At 38.2% G+C, this 21340-nt stretch overlaps 1 protein-coding gene across 1 annotated transcript in view; it reads right to left on the bottom strand.

The window, feature by feature from the left end:
* LOC102697149 (atrial natriuretic peptide receptor 1) overlaps window positions 1-21340 on the bottom strand; it is a 32054-nt gene that overhangs the window by 9063 nt on the left and 1651 nt on the right. The window contains exons 2-18 of the mRNA XM_069194072.1: window positions 20520-20641; window positions 20052-20141; window positions 19741-19886; window positions 17697-17824; window positions 12526-12672; window positions 10997-11151; window positions 8679-8814; window positions 7960-8054; window positions 7464-7602; window positions 6208-6286; window positions 4580-4679; window positions 2883-2987; window positions 2693-2770; window positions 2029-2139; window positions 1816-1911; window positions 687-852; window positions 15-167 (exon numbers count right to left, since the gene is read on the bottom strand). Of these exons, the coding sequence (XP_069050173.1) occupies window positions 15-167; window positions 687-852; window positions 1816-1911; window positions 2029-2139; window positions 2693-2770; window positions 2883-2987; window positions 4580-4679; window positions 6208-6286; window positions 7464-7602; window positions 7960-8054; window positions 8679-8814; window positions 10997-11151; window positions 12526-12672; window positions 17697-17824; window positions 19741-19886; window positions 20052-20141; window positions 20520-20641 (2046 nt within the window). The remainder of the gene's footprint in view (window positions 1-14; window positions 168-686; window positions 853-1815; window positions 1912-2028; window positions 2140-2692; window positions 2771-2882; window positions 2988-4579; window positions 4680-6207; window positions 6287-7463; window positions 7603-7959; window positions 8055-8678; window positions 8815-10996; window positions 11152-12525; window positions 12673-17696; window positions 17825-19740; window positions 19887-20051; window positions 20142-20519; window positions 20642-21340) is intronic.

Raw genomic sequence — 21340 nt, 5'->3', positions numbered from 1 at the left:
TATGTGTTTAATACCGTTTGCCTTCAGAACACAGCTAGGGATGAAGAACACTCCGTTGCGATACACAATTTCTTGAGCTATGATTCCAAAACTGTACACATCTCCTTTTTGTGTTCCATTTGGAGGCATATTACCCCTCAGCAGTTCAGGTGCTCTCCACAGCAAGCCTGTAATGGGACATACCACTTTTTACAAGCTATACTGTATGCAATAAATAAAACAATAGATGACAAAAGACAACAGATGTCCGTCCAACCAATTTCCAAAAGTTGCTTATTCCTGCTAAAATTCATACAGGCCTAGAGCCTATCCCAGGAGCTTATCCCAGAAGGCAAGACTACAGCCTGAACAGGACATCAGTCTGTGACAGGATAAACACTGATTTACCCACCCAATGTGTTCTGGAGCAACCAGTGAAATTTAACTGAACAGAGGACGATGATGAGGAAGACGCCTCAGTCCCCAGTCAAACCCAGAACACATGAAGCACCTTTTCCCCATTAGCAAAAATCTGTACTGTAGCACATTTATTAAATTACCACACCACCGTCCTGGCATTTATATTGAAATTGTTTTGTATCTATTCTACTCATGCACAAATACATACAAAGATATAAAACATCGGCTTCATCTTTGGCCCACACAGGCTTGCAGTGGAAGGAACAGTTTTTGTTGATTTAACTTACACTGCCAGTGCTCTTTGCTGTTCTGAATGCCAGCTGTATTGGGCCGTCTGAGGTTGCTCAGGCCGAAGTCTGTGATTTTTAAAACAAACCTGCTGTCTACCACACAGTTTGAAGAAGAAAGATGCCCATGTGACCGCAAATAACTCTTGTGAATGTAGTCCATTCCCTGAAGGAAACAAAAATCGCAATGAAGCACCTGAAGATTATGAAATGGTACAGTTAGGACTTACATACATTTACACACATACTGTACTTACAGCATTTAGATGTAAGAACAAAAATGTCTGTGTATGAAAACTAAATGTAATTTAAAAACAAAAATAAAGGGAATGAAACATTTGATTTTATGTATTAATTTTCTAAACAGCTTTATCTAGTTAAGGTTGCAGAATTCATTTAATCACCAAATTAGTTATACAACGTTAATCGAAATGTCTGTCAGACTTCACACACTAGTTAGCTAACTCAATTAAAGCAACTTCCTTACAGAGTATTATCAGCAGTTATAACGATTTATAGCGCTGATGAGAGGAAAGTCTTGATCACATTTCAGGAATGACCCTAGGAGTGCACTGAAAAGGAAATTAAGAATGGCATGATGAAGGTCATGAATGTATATTCAACAATCCAATGAAAAGAAGTAGAGAGCAAAGAAGGTATGATAACTGCAAGATAAAATCTGAATGCATCCAGATCTGTAAGTCTATGAAGATGCACATCAGAGAAGTATCTTTAAATGGGTATGAGGAGCGATGGAAGGTGGCAGAAACATGAAAAAAACAATAAAGCCATAGTCTCACAACATGACGGAGGAGAGGGCCACAGTCAGAAACAAATATCTGACTGCCAGGAAAACATAATACTTTTACAAGAAATTATGTAATGTTCAAAATGTCAGGAGCATGTGTAAGAAAGTGCAAATAAAGAGTAAAAAAATACCATCACCCCATAAGTATGTATTTTTCAGAAAAGCAAACTCTGAAAACATAGTAGGTGTCACGAACCGCACTCCCGCGTGAACCTCTCGGCGTCAACACCTGCGCTCTACTTAAGCAATTAGTACTGCTCACGCCCTTTTTACCCATTTATACCCATTTATACCCTCTCTCTCTTCTCCGTCCTCACTCACTGTTGAGATCGACTTAGCCTTTCTCCTGTGCGCGTACTTTACTGAACTGACCGACCCTGCTCCGTCCCCGGCTTCATCTTCGCTTCTGTCCAGTGGCTTTTGGATTTGGATACCGTACCGACCTGACTACCGGGAATTGTTGCTGAAGTGCAGTCATTACATATCCAGTGCACTCTTTTCATACTGAGGTCCCATAATGCCAGATTTGTAAACCAAATCTGGTTCTTTTTCCTCTGGCAAGCCCATAGTCAACAAGCAGTGATGAGGGGACTCCAAACAAGCTCCAATGAAGCTACAGACATTAGGATGGTTCAAATCTCTGCACTGCAAAGTAAATAAAAAGAGATTGACTTCTTTATGTTTAAGTAGTATAAAATACTGAGATATTGCAACCAAAGAAGTAATTTCAAAATGAGAATTGATATAATGTTATTCAATTATCTGTTTATGAGCTATGTTTCATTTTTTGCCATATTATGCACGTTTGAATTGATCTTCACAATGATTCTTAATGATTCTTAAACACACAGTTGTCTCAAGAACTACACATGGATCACATCCCTAGTTAATATACAGTACATCCGCAATACACTAATCAGATCTCCTCTGGTCTAGGGTGTTTGATTAATATGTTAAAAGATGAGTCAGTGAAGCCTAGATTTCCTCATTCTCCCCTTTGTGTAACTAGGAGGTTTGTACTGTAGTTGCAAGTTGAGATGTGGAAAATGTACATCTGGGTGTGTGTATAACAACAATACACGGCAATTCTACATATTTGGGGAAAAATGAAAATCAGTTTAAAGGTATGAAATTACTGAATGTCCTTTAGCCCTTGATACATTTTTCTAGACCGTACAGTATCTCCTTGGTCACTTACCTGCCTGAGCTCGTTAATTAATTCATTATTCAGATTAATACTTTTCACATGCAAGAAGCGAATGGAACAGATGTTCTCCTAGAAGACAGAGAGAGAACCTGAAAGCAGACATTTACTTAGCGCTCACAGTCTACAAAGGAATCGTATGGTTTGCGTGAATCAAAATCTTCATAAAGACTAGAATACTTACTTTGTACATTGCGGCTTTTGTAAATAAGAAATCACTCTGTGTATTTTCACTTTCACAGATGGCTTCTAAGGAATCAGATGCTGACTTCATGGTATAATGAGAGACCTTTAAAAAACAGCAAAAAGTTTAATCTTATTCTATCTGCAGATTGCTTATCTAGTAATTGCAACATAAAATTATTTTTTACAACACAATAACACAAAATATTAAACATGAAGGAGATTCATTCTTAGGAGCATGTTAACAGATTCTGTAAAATATGGCTTGGATCATTTCATGTTGTTATATTTCTTAGCATTAAGGATAAGGAATTAACAGACATTCCAAGAAACTTACAACAAATAAGGGGCCAGTAATGACTACAGAGGACATCACTTACTGATACTTGTAACACAGATTTAAAACACAGTATTTCTTCAAGTGCATTTACAGTATAAGCATAGTATTAACCACCTTGGTATATCAATCTTGTGTAGTATGTTACGGGTGCTGATTATTCAATGATGAATAAGTAAATAATACAAAATAAATTGTGGAATCTGAATATTTAAGATAAATATTCAATATTAATACAATACGAAACAGTTATAGTGTTATAATTCTAGGTACATTATACTGTACGTGTAACCCCTTAAAAAGATCTCAAGTTTATAAAACAAACAGCCCATACATATGACAAGTTCTGAACTCCAAACAACCTTGTAATCTATTGCGCCCAGAAACTTCCTGTACGTGTGTCATAGCTACATCATAGCTAGCTAGCAAAGTAAATCAGTTTAGAACTTCTATCGCCCAAAATACCATCACCAGTAAATAAGCACGCAGGCCTGAGTCAGTAATACTCTTGAATAATCTTGATTTTCTTTAAGGGTGGATATCTCCACACCTGGAGAGCTGCCGTCCCTACAGAAGTATCTTTAAACCAGCAGCATCTTAAGAGCTGGAAGATTAAAAAATTAATTAAAATGGAGGTTTTAATAAAAAAGGTCAAAGGGATGACAACAACCAAGGTCTCCTTCACTTCTGCTACTCTACTTCATAATTTTCCTGGTGTCACTTCCTGAAAAACTATAATACGTCCCTCATGCCTAGCTTCTGCATCCCTCCTACACCCTATCTCAGACGTCCCTTGGTTAACACTGTTTGGGTTGACTAAATTCCTCATCCAGCGGTCAGGAGATTGGCCCTCAACCAAGCAGGTTAAATACCTTATACCTAACTTCTCAATAAACATCCATAAATGCTTTTTCCTTAATGAGCAAGGCTATTCCTTTTGTGCATACAAAGTCAACCCCCCCCCCCTCCCCAGGACTGGGGGTCAGCATACCTACTGTATGTTATTTATAATTGTTTGAAATAGAACTTACTTGCACTGCTGTTGTTAATGCAGAATGTCTGGGTTGACAGTCCACAAGATAACAAATAGTAGGTTTCAAGAGAAGGACTGAATGGCAGCATTTGTTTGAACAGAGACCTGATAAGTTTTTAGTTTTAATGGTTCTCCCTGTGCTGACAAAGAAATTAACCAGACTGGTTTGCTGTCGAGCTACTGGGTGACTTATGCTCACACTTCTCTTTGTGTCAGGCTGTTTATTTGTTTAAACACTACTATACAGTAATGGAATTGGACAAACGCCCCCTGAACATTGACAGTTGTTTAGAATCCTGGAGAAACAGCCAGCCATGTCAAACCCTACCTTGTAGACTGATGAATTATGCTTCGTCTCCATCATGCTCACTTCACTGAAGTTGACCTTCCAGAGCATCAGAGAGGCCTTCTCTTGAAGTTTGTATTTCCTAGAACACAACTGCCAGCTAGAACTTAAAAGTGCCCAAATGCACAAAGCACGCTACATTTTAAAGATGTAACACTTGTTAATGTGATTATGTTTATGTGAATGCTCATGAGTGACTTAAAATCTCAATGTTAAAAGATTGGGATTGGACTGCGAATCACACATTTGAGGCACATCAAGTTACTTCAGAAATATTGTCCACTTCACACCCCGTTTCACACGGCTTGGAACTTTCTTGGACACTTTGGATAGTTTCAGTGTTTTAGTACAGGTGAATTCCATAGGCACACCTTCATCAGGTTTCAAGGAAAAGTCCAGGAAACCAAACCGGAGGTACCAGAGGGGGACTGACTTCAATGAATCCTCTCTAACACTCGGGTAGTGCCACCTTCACCATGTTTCCATTGCTTGTAGATTTACCACAAAGTAAAGCAGATTACATACAGTACAAGGCTTTCTATCCTCCATATTTGTGGGGTTTGTTTGTTGATTGATTTGATTGTTACAGAACAACTTGATAGCTTTTTTTTTTTTTGGGGGGGGGGGGTGACACCTTGTTGTTCCAGTAAAGAATGTTGTCATTCTCTACAAAATAATTAAAAAAAAAATTAAAAAAATCCAAGAGATGTAAAGGTTATGAGTGCAAAAGATATGTAATAAATCCATTAAATTTAAAATAATTTCTAATATTGCATGCTTTGTCTAAAACCTAATGTTCAATTTCAATTTTTGTTTTACTTAAAATGTCAAAGCTGAAACAAGTACTGTATGAATCAAGCACAGTTCTTCATATTTCTTTGGCCTCTTACTGTATCTCAGTATAAAGAAATACTATAGCTTTGAGGATTAGCTACCACTCGATGGCAGTATTACCTTCTTAATTACTTTTGTCTTTCATGTTACCAAGCAACTGGAAACAGCTGAGCTACTGTACAGCTCTCGTAGAGGAGAAAGTGAGCAAGTAGTTTGTGAAGCTTTACAGAACAATCAGCCAATCATTGTGCTTCATTTTTTAGTTTAAATTTTTTTAAACAACATAGCAAGCTCAAAGTATAGTAACTATGAGAACTGTCTAACAACAACAACAAATTGTAGATTTATAATGGTTGGTTGAAAACAGTATTTCTATAAATAGGGTTGAAGAGATTGTTTACAAGAAAGGCTTAACCTCTCACATTGATATATGAACGTCCTCTTTATAAGTAATTATAAAAAAAAACATAAGAGTGCTTGAATACTCTATCCACTATGTAAGTGTTGAGTCCTCTTCAGAGAAGGGTATCTCAACCGTTCATTTCGTTTGCACCATTTATAATCGTATCATGCGCAGTCCTGATTACCACACTGCAGAGAAGGATATATTCTCAAAAGAGACCCCCAGGATTCTAAAGCATGCCTTTTGAGTTTTAAAAGAGGTTAAAGGAATTTAATCATTGGCCTTAAACAAAGAAGAGTTGATTATTACTAGTATTCTTGACAATTCACTCATGTTCTTATATAAATCTTGTAAAACAAAGCTAATACAGTACCTGTAGAGAAGGCTCAAACCAACTATTACCACAGCCAATAAGCCACCAATTAATCCGACTGCAATTATAGTAGTTCTTGCTGCAAAACAAAAAGCAGTGTAATTAATGTAATGCAGAATCCCAAAACAGGCTATAATTCCCAGCAATTTTATACAGATGTGTTGTAGACTGTCACTATGAGAGGGTTGTTTCATTCTGTCTTTTAATTACAAATTTAAACTTGTCATTATGTCTTTTTTTTCCACATTTTCAACCCTGATTTAGGCTGGACTGGCAGAACCAAAGGTTTCTGCAGACCATTCTGGGAGAGATATGGTTTGCTGTTAGATATAGGAAGACTTTTTAGAGCCTTCTCATTCAGCAGCATGTTCTCAGCCAGTCATTGCTTAAATAAAGTGATGGGTGGGTGTCTTTGCTCCAGACTCCCAGAACCCTTTGCTTTTATCAGCACAGTATGATGGAGAATAGTCACCATTGACAATACACATCAAACATCTCTTGACAGCCTGAAACCTGTAACCTACCCCCATATGATCAATGTACACCAAATAGAAATCTTGAATATCTCTATTTGAATATTCACAATTTAAGGAAAAGGAAACTTAAGGAGCATGAATAAATAATTCACAATTTTGAAAACGCTGTTCACCTCTAGAAATTTAGGACTAAAGGCAGAAAATAAATTCGTTTAGTGATCTCCTCATCTTGGGTCAATATATAATGTACTTTACATTAAAAAATTAAGATAATGAAAATGATAATGTTAGTGGTTTGATAAGAGAAAGAACAAAAGAAACCCTTAAGAAACACTTTTATATTACCAGATAGATACAGTATGTGAGAAGTATATGTGAGCAGATACTGTACATGAAGCTTACACTCATATATTAATACACTGTAGATTTTTTAACTGAAAATATTTTACAAAATAAGATAATCAGAAACGAATTTGTGGTTTTGACCAAATTAAAAAAGCGTCGTTCAAAAGCATGATAAAATTTGATGGCTTATGTTTGAATAAATATAATTAATTTAATCGTTTTTTTTAACATTGCCTTATTTTTTTTACTCTGATATAATTGTTGTTGGACTGGAGTGAAATACGTCCGCTCAGCATAATCAGCAGTTCAAATATGCTGCAAACACAATATTTTTAGAACATTTCAGAAAGATGCTATCTGTTTTCAAGCAATGTGATTATTCTTTCTTCACTTTGGGATAGATTGAAACATATTAGAGAGCCGGCAGACCTTTGCTGTCGTCCTCACACATCTCCTCTGTGAATCCACACACAGGAGTGTCCAAAGGCGGCGTGCTCCGGCCTCCTGGCCAAACAATACTGAGTCCTGGAACCTGCTCGTAGCTTTTTCGCGTCCCAAAATAATTTGCGATAACCTGCACATATCAGAAATCATATGGAGTAATAATTGGCAAGAATATTCTTTTGGCTCAAAACACACAGTACATACTGTACAAACAGATCAAACATTAATACATGCAGTATATTGTTCTTTTGATGGGTGTTACGGCGGTGATGCTTGCCCGTCGCCGTCATTTCTTCAGCCAGGCGAGTTAAAACCAAAGTACTCGTAACAATATCGCTTTACTCGTCGGCGGGTTTTGTCATCATCTTGAATATCTGTTATCTGCACCCTCCTTTTCTGGTCAGATTGTGTTAAACTGTAAAATATCTAACCTTGCGAGTCAATAATGAGGCATTTTATCAAAAGCCAAATACGTACAAAGACTCACCTGAAATGTTCCGTTACTTTTGTTTTGTACGTGATACATCATATAAGATGATTCACGGTCTCCATTGTCATCTATTGTTACTTCACCCTGAATCCCTGAATCCAGTTAAAGCAGAGAAGAAAGGTTAAATTACACCTTATAAAAATGCATTAAATTCGGCGTTTACAGTAAGATAAGTTAAGAAGGAACACATTGCAATTCTGAACATTTCAACTTGCATGTTGATTTTCTATGATTAGAAAAATATGAAAAAGTAAATGTAACCCATACTTGAAATTTGAAGAATATTGTTTCATATCAAAACTGTTTTTTTAATGTTATATTTATATATTGTGTTATATATATTTATATTTTCAAACTTTATATAATGTGATTTTTAAATGCTGGCTTTAATTCAAGAAATGACATTTATTTTATGTGGTGCCACTAATAAGGTGACCATATGGCTCTGTAATCTCCAAAACTCTTTGAGATAGGATGTGATTTTATGTTTTGAAAGAAATCAGCGCATTAATTATTGTACATGTGTCAAGATAAAAAAAAGGAGGTCTAATTACAGGGCATGAAAAAATGAGGTATGCCAATCAGGAGCTGTTCCCTGACATTATGGAGCAATATAGTCACCCTTAAAAAAGAGGCATTTTTTAAGCTGCTTCATTTTAAGGCAGTAATTTCCAGCTAGAGACTCCCAACTCATTAAATACACTCAAGTAAATTACCTGTGATTGTTCTATTCCACATTTTCCGAGAAATGGCAGTCCCATTATATGGATCACCATTTTCAGAAATGGTTTCATTCAGTGCATGTGCATACAACCAGACAGAATCATGGGCGATTGCAGGCAGAACAGAAACCTATGGAAGAGAGTGTAAAAATAATTGCTTGCACCTCATTTCCTGAGAAAGAAACCTCTGAACAGATTCAGATCTAGACTGAATATAAATTGATGTACAATTCATTGTGTAATTCATACAGTCATCTGGAAATCTGGACACTATGTATCCTGCATTTGACACTAAGGGCTGAGAAAGGGTTTATGTACAGTGTGTAGACTTCCATTGTAAGCCTTGCACATGTGTGTAATCCATATTGCCGAGAAGGGCGCTCCTTCTCTGTCCTGTCTCTTGTTTCCGGTGCTTTGCTCTCCTTCCGTTGTTTCTCTCTCTCTGGGGCTATATATTTCTGGGTCTTTCATCTGCTCCTCGCTCAGCATTGACGTTCGGATGTCCTGAGACCCGCCTAGCACCAGGTCGCTCCACGTCCGCTACCTCAGGGCATAAGTTTCTATACAGCATTTCCTGAACAGCTGAGCCCGGGCTAACCCCCGTCTCGCTGGTACGCATAGTGTCTTTTCGCTCTCCTGCCATTCCAAGGTTCGTCCTTTCTGACATCCGTGATAATATCCTTGTTAAATCTGCATCTTAAGTACTCAAACATTTTAAACTTCTCTTTTCATGAAATGATTAAATAATATTAAATGTAACTTTGCTTTCTAATAAATTGATGTTGGTTATGTATGGTTTTCCTTCTTATGGGATAGCATTTTTAGAAGTCCACAAAAAATGGAAAATACTGTCCCAGGCTTATTTCTTTTATCTCCCTGGCACTATTTATTAATGCATGACACCTTTTTATTGTAAAATGTCTCTTTTTAAATTTTACATTTTAAATCTGGCATTAAATACAGTACATACGGAATAACCATAACTATTTCTTTTAATTAGGGATATTTAATAATAATCCAGTAGATAATATGTTCAACTGTTATTCAGATCAGCTTCACAGTAATTGCTTGATTGGCATTTTAGATATGATCAGGTATTTAATTCTTGCATTTAATTCTTTACTTTGTTTTTAAATATTGTCTTAAATATCTTCCGCACTAATTCATTTAACTGCATTTTCTTGTATTTCTGGGTAACAATGATTTGTAATACCCTGTGCATGTTTGGAATTTCCTCTAAAAAAAAAAAAAAGTTCCAGTTCTTTGCTTTTCACCCGAGTGGATCACATACTGTATAGTCTACTACATGGTTTTGTTCAGACATAAATCCCAGTACTCAAAGGGATTATGAAATTGTTTAAATTTGTGTAAAGACGTTTAGAAAATTTAAAATCTGTTTTTATATATATATATTGTTGGAAGTCATTTGTCATTTTGCGGCCTTATCTGTTCTCACCAGTCCTGACCTGAGGTAATCCTGCCCGCCACATTGGTAAGAGTGAGTACACGTTGGAACAGCAGAAAAACAAATAATTGAGAATTTTTAAATAATTTTCATACTGTAATAATGAAAGTAGTAACGATGAGACAGCCTACAGGGATGAGGTCAGGAACCTGGTGGTGCCTTGACAATAATCTCTCCCTCAAGGTCAGCAAAACCAAAGAGCTGGTCATCGATTTTAGAAAGCAGGGTGGGGACCACACCCCTGTTCACATCAGTGGGGTGGCTGAGATGGTTAGCAACTTCAAGTTCCTATGTACCTTCATCACTAATGATATAACATGATCCCAGCATGTAACTGGTGCTACAAAGAACAGCGCCTTTACTTCCTCAGACAGCTGAGAAAATTTTGGTCTATCTTCAACTGTGCTTACCACATGTCACAGGTGTGCCATTGAGTGTGTGCTCACATGTCGTGTGGTTTGACAGCGCACTTTTCACCCCCCTTCCCTCTGGTAAGTGTTATAAGAGCATAAAGGCATGAACCTCCAGTTTCTTCCCACAAACTGTCAAGATTACTGAATTCTACCCCTACCACTGACTCACGCTAATGTTTTGTTGTCACACTGCTTGTCTGACTTTTTCTTAAAGTTGTTTGTTATTTAATTTGTTGTTTTTGCTGCTGCTGTTCCCTTAATGTCTTTGTATGAGAGCATACATGCAAATAAGCATTTATTTGCACTTGTGTATATAACAGGTAAACTGAACTGAACTAATATTCTGGTATTGAGGGGTGGACAACATTTTGTTTTTTCACCTGAGGCATTATGATCATGCGGTACTGTAGTTACTTGAGGTGGAACAAATTTACTTTTTCTCCTGGCTCATACTGGTATCCAAAGTCTTCTTTAGATCTTCGAATCACCTCAGCTGAGAAGTTCATGTACCTCTCGTTGTCAGGCTTGTACAAGGTGAGAAGGAACAGAGCTTGGTAAGCTTCTCTTGCTATTGAGTCATAAGCATCTCCTGGGAAAGAAGGGTACATTTCTCATTCCAGCTGAAAATGAAATACGCTTCCTCTCAAATTAAAATGCATTTCTTTTTGAACCCACAACACCTCTGGGCCAGACACCCACAGAGAAAGAAACTCACATTTACTTGAGCAGGCATATGTGTCTTATAAAAAAACATACAGAGTTTAATTCCCATGCTGAAAAGTAGAAAGGAAGGAGAAAAAATACACAGTTTGGGCCATCCAGGTGTGAAGGGGAGTTACGCACCCCGATGATCTACGGGTATATGGAGTGCGACATTAAGGGAATTCCAGGTGTGCAGGAAGAAGTCTTTGGTGTGGGGGAAAAGATAGTTGTAATGAACTTGGATAGGTAATCAGAAGTGAAATATGAATAATTTGAACATGTGACTGGTATGGGGGTAAAGGAAAACACAAATTCGGGAAAAGGAAAGGAAGGAGCTGGCTAATTAAGTGAGGGGTAGCTGACCTAACTACAAAACAAAGCCCGAAACACCCAGTCTTCGGTGTCTAACACCCTGGCTAACCTACTGTATACTGACTACCCAAACCATACAAGACAAAAGACACTCACCCGTACTTAACTAGTGTTTCTAATACAAAGACAAACTACATGTGTAGAATGTACCTGGCAACCTTAACGAACCCTTCGGCAAAAGTTCACACAAATACACAAACAAGTGAGCTACGAATACTAATAAGGGAAAACAAGTGTAGACACAAGGAATAGGGTACAAAAGAGTTTGATATATATTGTAACACGTTTGTGCAAGGTAATGGGGAATAAAGGATAATACAAACAAACAAAAGTACAAGGAGGAGACGAACACAAACCAACAAAGCTGAAGCTATACGGAAACACACATACGAAGCGAAACGCACAAAAACAAAGAGAGACGAAGCCGAAGCAAAACGTAAGTGAAGCCGAAGCCGTTCTGAAAGCTAAATCCCGAAAGATCTGAGTTCTGACTGGTTGAGAAGCTGATTGTGAATGACTTAATACGGCAAAGTGGATGAATTAATGAACCAATGGGGAGGGAGAACAACCAAAGTCAGGAAGTGTGGAACATAGAAACAAAACGCACATGGACCACACTGGGACGGAACAAGGGGAGACCTAGAATGTGAAGCAAGGGGGTTGGTAAGGAGGACAGAGAATTCATTTATTAAAACTGGACACAGGAGGTGAGAAAGTGCCAAAAAATGGAAAACAAGCGTATGTCCATTCATTTGGACCCTCCTACGTCTTCTTATTTCTTCCACTTTTCAAACTAGAGTTAAGTTACTCCTCTGCAGCTTGCACCCAGACACAGCTCCCCCTCCAGCCTTGCATCTCTTAAGGCAAAGTGCCCAATTGTACAACCTACCTCTTCTCCAGTCAAAAATGCCAAACATCTGTTTCTGTTCATAGGGCTCAAAGCAGAAAAAAACATACTCTCCGTTGATTAAACCTTGATTATGGGCCTCAATGAGGAAGTTTCTCACCACTTCTCCTTTTGCTGATATCACAATAACTGCAGAAATATAAAATTACATGAATTAAAATGTCATTTAGGTATTTAATTTGCATACACTTTGCCAAAAGTGAACTATTGTGTCGTATGTCTGAATACACGTTCATAATAAACTAGGTTCTAAAATTTTGAGATCACTCAACAAGGAATTATTTCTCACAAAGCCGAAGAGACAAAATTACAATGATCCTATATTGCAGTTCATGCTTCCTATAGTAGCTATCCACTTATGTGTTTTACACTTAATTAATGGCTTCATTCAATATACTTATACTGTTTAGCATCTTTCATCTCAAGGGGTTCCAAAGTGCATGGAGAAAACTGTACAGGAGGGGACAATTCATCCGCCACTGAAATTCAACAACCGCATGGTGATGCAACCATTATATGCCAGCAGCCCCACCCACTACACAGTCAATTAAGGGGAAAAAGTGAGAGCCAATCACATTAAGGGAGGAATTTAGAAGGGAATCTTGCCCAGGGTGAATTTTAGCCTGGACACTTAAGGTTAACTCTCCTACTGTTACGAACAATGCCATGGGATGTTCAAAGACTAAGCACAAGATTCCAATTTAAAGTTTCCCCCCAAAGTAGGCCCCTCCTACAACACAGTGTTACACTGGGAAGTGTGAAGGGAAGAACACCACCTACTGCTATAACTTCAGCAACTACTATAACTTCAGCACGTAACTCGGAGGATTTAAAAATTTGCCTCAAAGACTCAGCACGTAACCTAGGCGTCATACAGTATTAGACACAAGGCTCTCAACTATCATGTTAAAACAGTATCTAAAACATGCTTCCTACAGTTAAGAAATAATGCAAAACTAAGGCAGTTTCTCTCCACTCAAGACACAGAGTTACATGCTCTTGTATACAGCAGGTTAGACTACTGCAATGCCCTACTTTCAGGGAGCACCACTCTTTCAACACCTTACAGCAAATCCAGAATGCAGCAGCTAGAATTGTTACTAGGAGCAAAAAGTACCACTAAATAACCCCCATACTTAGCTCTCTTCATTAGCTTCCTGTCAGGTACAGGGCGGACTTCAAAATCCTTCTACTTACTTACAAGGCCCTCAGAGGTCAGGCACCTGTCTATCTAATGGAACTTATTAATGTTTACCATTCAAGTTGCCTGCTAAGATCACAGAATGCAGGTCTTCTTCATATTCCACGAATTAATAAAATAACAGTTGGCGGTAAAGCCTTTAGTTACAGGGCCTACTCACACCTTACATTATAGCCTGCTACAACCATGGCTGCTGGTGCTGCTGTTCATGCCATTGTGTGTCTCTGTGTTGGCCCACCAGGTAGATACATCTGTTCAAACTATCCTATACTCCTCCCCACATGTCCAGATGGTGCCCAGGCTTGGTACTATCTAAGCTGGATGTTGCATCACTGCCATGGATCCAAGAGGGACATTGTGGATATAGCTATCGTTTAGGAGGAATTTACTGGTCTACAGAGATCTGTATGGAGTACCAACACACAGAAGACATGATGGATGGATGGATTAATACCCTCATCGTTTCCTTTTTTTTAATAATATAATGTTAGCATGCCCAAAGGGGTTGGGCAACCAGTTGACCTTGGACCCTTAGAGTTTTTTTTTCCTACTAAGGAGTTTTTGGTTCCTCTCTTCCGTTGTCTTCTGGTCTTCTGTTCTGTATTGACAAAATGTATCGTCAATTGCATTGTTAAGCGCCTTGGGGCAACCTTGTTGTGAAAGGCGCTATATAAAAATAAATTGAATTGAATTGAATTGAATGCTGTACTAGCTTGTTAAGACCACTTACTGTACATCAACCTTGATTTCCTCAAAGATTCCCCATCCTGGTAATGACCACAACCAGCATTGCTCAGCTACTGATATCTGATGAGTTTAGGCTAGCAGGTAAAGGGCATGTCTTTATCCAGCTATTTACATTTTCTCACGTGTTCCTAAATCTCCCTGTGCTCCATGCTAAAATTGCACACTTGCTGAAACCTTTTACCTTAACCTGGGGCCATCTGTAGCACAGCCCACTACATCTTTCATAAAGAGGTGTGGACCCTGGCTGTTCAACTCAAACCACATAAACTCTAAAAACACAATGGGCCATGAACATCTCTGTGGTCCCATCTTGAGTGATTTAAATTTCAGATTTACAACAGATCACTAAAGGTACAGCATACATACTTTGAAGAGAGATAGTTATAAGAAACAAAGTCTCGGTTACAGTTTAATTGCAGTGTTTAAAGTAAGGTTTGCAGGGTACAAACGGTGATGGTGCAGAAATTATAGACTTTTTGTAGGTATTATTTGGATGCGATTGTCCTTTAGGTTTATACTGTAGCTGATGTGTGCCATCAGTCAAGCGTGGTGATGGCTGCTTTTGAATCAACTCTATACTTTACCTGTTTGGCTTTTTCAAGCAATGACTTGAGTATTAACACAGTTGATACTGCTTCTTTATTCAGACAAAAAGTTGAACAAATTATATTTCACCAGGAACGACAACACCGAAGATCAAAGCTTGATGAACTATTATGGAGCGGATATTGGCTTAGCCCGCTTGGCTGAGGGCCGACCTCCTGGCCATAGGACGAGGAGGACAGGACCCCCCACGCAGGGTAACCAAGGAGTAGCTGAAGAGTTGGGGTGGAGGAGGGATGCAAAAGACATATGCGAGGGAGAGTAGGAAATCACGTTGGTATGTATAGCCTTTGGTGGAGGAAGGATGATGGAAGTGATTGCTAATTACTGACTGCTGAGTACAATTGAGTTTGGTTGTTGTCATCCCTCCCGCACGTTCCTTATAAACTCCATGCCATGTATCAGAAGAGCAACACAGAATGTATCTTTTAGAGAAATTGCACTTTATAAAGAATATTGCATGAGCTTTGTGCAGACTAGGGGGCAGAAAGCGTTTTAATTGCATCATTTTTTTAATGGCCCAACATCTGTGCTGTACACACAGGTAATCTATTCAGACAAGTGAAGCATAAGAAATTAGAGCTGTTTATCCCAGTAGGCATGATGGTTATCTGGGGAAAATTGAATGACTGTGATATCCACTGGATAAGCACGGTACTTTGAACAAATATTAATCAATGCTGAAAGTGCTTCTCACAGTGGGTGAAAATCAATAGACATGCATCTATTCTGGTTTTACGATGAGTGGATTAACTCTTCTAAAGACAACTCAAAATAACTGTCATTTTTGCTGTTCCAGGCAAAATGCTAAGCTTTTTTGCAAGGAAGGAATATATAATTTCATGGGCTGTGCACACTTATAGAATGTGTCAGTTGTGATTATTATTGAAGCATTCGAAAACGTTTCGTTTAGATTTACTGGGGTATCAGAGTTTAGCAGTTGTTGGAGGTTTGCATTCCTGGATATTTCATTGATCGAAAAGGTAGCTGATTTCAGCACTTTGAAACCTCACTGCATCATTGTCTCCATCTGCTTCAGACATACTTAACATGACTTAAAATGATGACAGAACACAATTGCTCCAGGACTGGTTTTAGACATTAATCCCACTGTGATAGGCCTGTGATGGAATATTGATCTTGATAGGGTCTTGGGTAAAGAGCACAGTAGCCTGGTACAAATGTTAGAAGACAAAAGCCTATGGCTTTTATTCTTTAAATTTCAATTGTATTCCTGTTGTGTATGTTTGCAGAAATGCAGTATATAATCCCCTATTCCTATAAGCCCTCTATTGCTCCTTGAGAATACATTATAAAAAATCAAGGAAGGAGAAATGGAGTGCTATATGGACATATACTGTATTTGGTCATTGTTTCAGAGTGATGTATGTTCAGAGAGACTCATTAGTTTTGTTTGTTTTGCACGGTTTGTAATGAAGTCATAAACAACTATTTCCTAGTGTGTTTTCTTGTACAGAATCATACCTATTATAAGATCCAGCCCATTTAATGTAAAAAAAAATGGGTAGAAAAAGAAATGTTATTAAAAAGGAAATGTATCTTCTTGATTGTTGGCCTATCAGTTTCATATCTTAATGGCCCATTGTTAGACTCCATGGACATTACTTCAGAAATGAGGCTGAGTGGTTTGTTCCCAATAGTTAATGACTCTATGTAAAAAACTACCTCCTGCTTACAGTTACTAAACATTGTTTCCTACTATTCACCCTACTGTCCTTTGTTCCTTGTTACTTCTTAATATATTTGGTTGACTTCATTAGATTCTGGATGTTTATAATCTATAATATATGTACTGTACATAAATATATACTTAATTTCTCTCATAGCTCTCATACTCCTCCTCTTAAGGGCGCTCCAGCCCTTCCTCGTTCTTTCCCATTACCTGCACCTGTTCCCATTTCCATTCCACCTTAAAAGACAGACGCAGCCGTCACCCAAGGTTCCTCATTGAATTCCGCTTCGTGAGAGCCCGGGGTTTCGCTGCGTCTGGCTCCGTTAAGGTTTTAACCTTCTGTTCCTGATTCCCCGCCCCGCTGGTCCCGACCAGGTTCATGGTTTTATTTCTGGATGGATCCCCTGGCCTTGGACTCTACCTGCTGTCTTACCCGTTTGGATTTTCTCATGGACTGTTCGCCCCGGATTCACTCTCCCTGGACACCTGCACCCCTCGGACACGCCCCCTGTCTCCAGACCCTCAAGAGTAAAGATATTCTATCCTATATTCTTCTAGTCTATCAATTTATACATAGCATGAGTTTAGTAGTATCAGACTTTGACCGATGCTACTAAAATGATGGAAAGAACCAGTATCAGAATTAACTAGACCCTGTACCATATGTGTAAGGAATGGTAAATGAATATCTGTACATAAAAAAAAACATCCACTATTTAACATTAGCCATATTCATCTGTATATTTAGCTATTCTAATAGTACTGTAAGCATGCTATACATCAGCAGCAATTACATACTTGGAAAAAAATGACATAGTAATAATAATCCCTTAGTCCATACCTACCTCAAGCAGAATTTTGGGCACTTATTTGAAATGCCATAGAGGTTAAAGAAAAATGCTTACTCACTGCGAGACACAGCAGACACAACCTTTAGGTCACTTCCTAGTGTGACAGAAGTGTTGTAGGTATCTCCTTCACCAGAGTGAATGTCTTGATATATAGCCACTGTAATATTTTGTTGTTCTGCAGCGAATCTGTACCAGTTAATAATGAAAGACAAAAAGGATTATTTTGGGGATTCATCCACTGTTGTAGTGGATCACTTAATTAACATCTATTTTGCAAGAATATTTCAACATCTGTCAACATCTGTTTTGTGCCATAAATTACACATTATCAACCTCTTCATTTTTATTCACTCTCATTTTCACAACATATTTTAAATAAGTTCAAGTAGGTAGCGACGTCAGCATGCGTAGACTACATAGGAACAAGTAAAGATTTATTCCATGCTGAAGACACCCGAAGAAGTCTCCACAGCCGAAACGTCTTTCTTTTCTTCTCTTTTCAGCAGGGAATAAACCTTTCCTTGTTCCATATTTTAATTAAACTGTTCTTTATCTCCAAATATTAAATGGGCACATTAAGATAGGGATTCAGCAGATAAGACATTAAACCAATGTCTAGAACTTTTTTAATGAAGAAGATCCCATGATACTTTTTATAAGAGTCGGAGTTATTTCACTGTAGGCTTACATACTGTAATCTGGCCCTTAATTCAGTTCAGCAGTTTTAATAAATGATAATTAATACAGTACAGAGTCCAAATGTATTGAGTTTATTCTGTTATTTTAGTGTTATTTGGTATGGTTTGCCTGGCTGAGTGAATAGCAGCAAGCCCAAAGGACAAGGCTGGCCAGACCTCCCTATGTCTAGAAGGAATGAGCCAGGGAGCTGCTATAAGGGTGAATTAACCTCATGGGGGATGAGTAAAAGATGGTTGGAGAGTCCATCGACTAGTGAGGGGGATGCACAGAAACAACAGAGGATGAAAGGTAAGGTCTGCCTCTGTGGTCTAACGCATCTCCTGAGTGTGAGAAAGAAGCTCAAAGGGTGCTTAGGATGCAAGATATTTATACCTAGGCGAGCAGAAGGGGGGGGAGATTAGAAATTCAACCTCTTCCTGAGCCTCTGTGTAAAATCAGAGAATGGTTACAAACAAGAGAAGCCATTCAGTCCACGTAGCCCTGTGTGGTTTTGCTGCTGCTGCATAATGGTTGCCACCTGTCAGCCTGCTGTAAACTGTGAAATGCTACATAAATGTCAGATATTATTATTATTATCATTATTATTATTATTATTATTATTATTATTATTTTTATCGTTGTTGCTGCTTTTTGTACTACAAAGAACAGAAAATCAACCTCACTTTTGTAGGGTCAAGTAGCCACAAATTATTATTATTATTTTATTCCTCTGTATCTTCTAAATTGACTGAAAGTAAACAGTTTCCATGTTTCCATGTTATAAATAGTCTCAACAAAAACATTTGACTTCTTTTTTCCCAACCCTATTTTTTTATAGATTCCATTTACACAGATTTTGTTGCTGTATTGTTTATCCAAAATATCAACTAATCCGACATACAGTATAATCTTTTAGAATACAGTAAGAGAACCCTTATAATAGAAACAGAAGATTCTGTCTACAAACTGTACTTAGTTTCAATTGCATAAATGTTGTTATAAATAACTGAACTGTGGTAAAATAAAAGTGGCTAAATTACCTCTGAAAGTACTTAGTCTTCTAGTTTAAAGTGTACTTAACTTAAGTTCTTAATTTAATAATTCTTTATGTAAGGGATAAGAGGTATTCCAGTAAATCTTAATTTCAATCTAGACCAAAAAAGCAGAAGTTTTCACCAATTTGGCTGAGATTTGCAATCAGGTTTTGAGAAACATTGATGGCCTCAACATGAAGGGCTAACTTGACCTCCATCTTAAAACAATCATTTCCCCTTGAATTAGGGTACCCATAATACCAAAGGACACTCATCACCCTTCAAACATATTATAATCTAAAATGAAGCAAAGGACAAAATCCCTTGAAACCTACAGTATAACAAACCTAGCAACAATGCATTCACATACACAGTTCCTCCTGTTTTTACCTGATTCCTCCAGCTGGGATGGTCCAAGTAGGACTAGTATCATAGATTATTCCAATGCGCCTCCAATTAAACTTTTCACAGATCTTGACAAAGAATGACCCCATTTTGGTAAAAGGACCAAACACTCTGGTCATTGTAGGAAATTCCTAAAGGTGAACAGAGAAAATAACAGGAAGAAACCTGAAAATAGACTTGTGTATAACTTTGTGATTAAAGAATGATTCTGAATTATTTTTTAGACATTTTTAAACAAATGTACAAATACTTAGGGATCCATCGTTTTTAAGATTATATCACTCAAATGCAGTTACCTTTTTATCCAGAAATTCTGAGTCTGCACAGATTGGACTGACCACTGCAATGTTCCAGTAACCAGCAAGCCTGCCTACATGGGAGCATACCTAAGGAAAGAGCACACCAAAGATCTCCCTCCAATCAAAAGAACCATCCCCACATCAAGTCTGCACAAGAGGCTCTTCATAGACCTTAACATTATAAACATCCATCCCGAAGCAATGAACAAACGTAGCTGAAATGAACTAAATGTCAATAACATAGGGGATATCTGGAAAAAAAAACTTCATAAGAGAATTTCAATCAGAACTGAGTACAACATCAAAGATATTCCTTGATCTAATGAGAAGTACTATATGTCCGTAGTGTGTATAGTGTGTATATCATATGTACTGCCTAGCAAAAGTACTCATCCCCTTCCAGCGATGTCCCATTGTATTAAATGAGAGTGACCATACAGAAAATTAAAATCTTTTATTGCTTACCTTTGAGCAAGATGGGCCTATGAAAGCACTGTAATTTTGATTATGTTGTAGGCTTACAATTTTTCCTGGTCCTCTAATCGCATCACATTCATCATCAACATATTCATACACCAATCGGTGACCTAGGAGATATACCACAATAAGACAGAGTTTAGAGTTGACAACTCATGGACAATTTAGATGGATCCCGTGTATATCCATCCATTTTGTGGCCTTTCTCTTTGACATGTACTGTAGCTGTACGGGCTTGTGGGTTTTCTTCTTCACAGTAGTGTAGATGATTTTCAGCAAGCTCCACAGGTAAAGGTGGAGGCTGGTTTTCAAGCCCAGATCAAAATATTTATTGAGCATTAACCAGCAATTAATAGAGGCTCTTGTGTTCCACTAGATCTTCATCCAACCCTGTGTGGTATAGGGCAGTGCCTCCACTAACTGCTTCTGGACAACTCTCTCCAGCATTTTTCCTGGACAGCTCTTCCAGACACACCCAGCAGTGGCCAGCGTCAAGCAGGAACTGAGTGAAGCCATGCAGTCTAGAACCGTCATCAAAGTATAGGACACTGATGTCTGGCTTTGCCCTTTGCAGTCCGGCCCCATCCAGGACAGGACACTTCCATTTTTAAATTTTGGGACATTGGCTGCATCTTCTCCTGATGATGTGACTGTGTGTTTTCAGGCCATCCAACCCCCCCTGCTGTTCTCTCGACTATCATGATGAAAGCCTCAGAGCTGTCTCATGGTCCAATCTTCAGGTTCTTCGTCCATCCCAAGTCTGCTCCCACTTCTGAAGATGTGGGTGATCCCCTCTGGAGCACCAGAGC

This window comes from Lepisosteus oculatus, chromosome 1 (genome assembly GCF_040954835.1).
Source record: "Lepisosteus oculatus isolate fLepOcu1 chromosome 1, fLepOcu1.hap2, whole genome shotgun sequence".
Lineage (NCBI taxonomy): Eukaryota > Metazoa > Chordata > Actinopteri > Semionotiformes > Lepisosteidae > Lepisosteus > Lepisosteus oculatus.
Note: the sequence above shows the minus strand (reverse complement) of the source record. Positions and strands in the feature narration are given on the sequence as shown.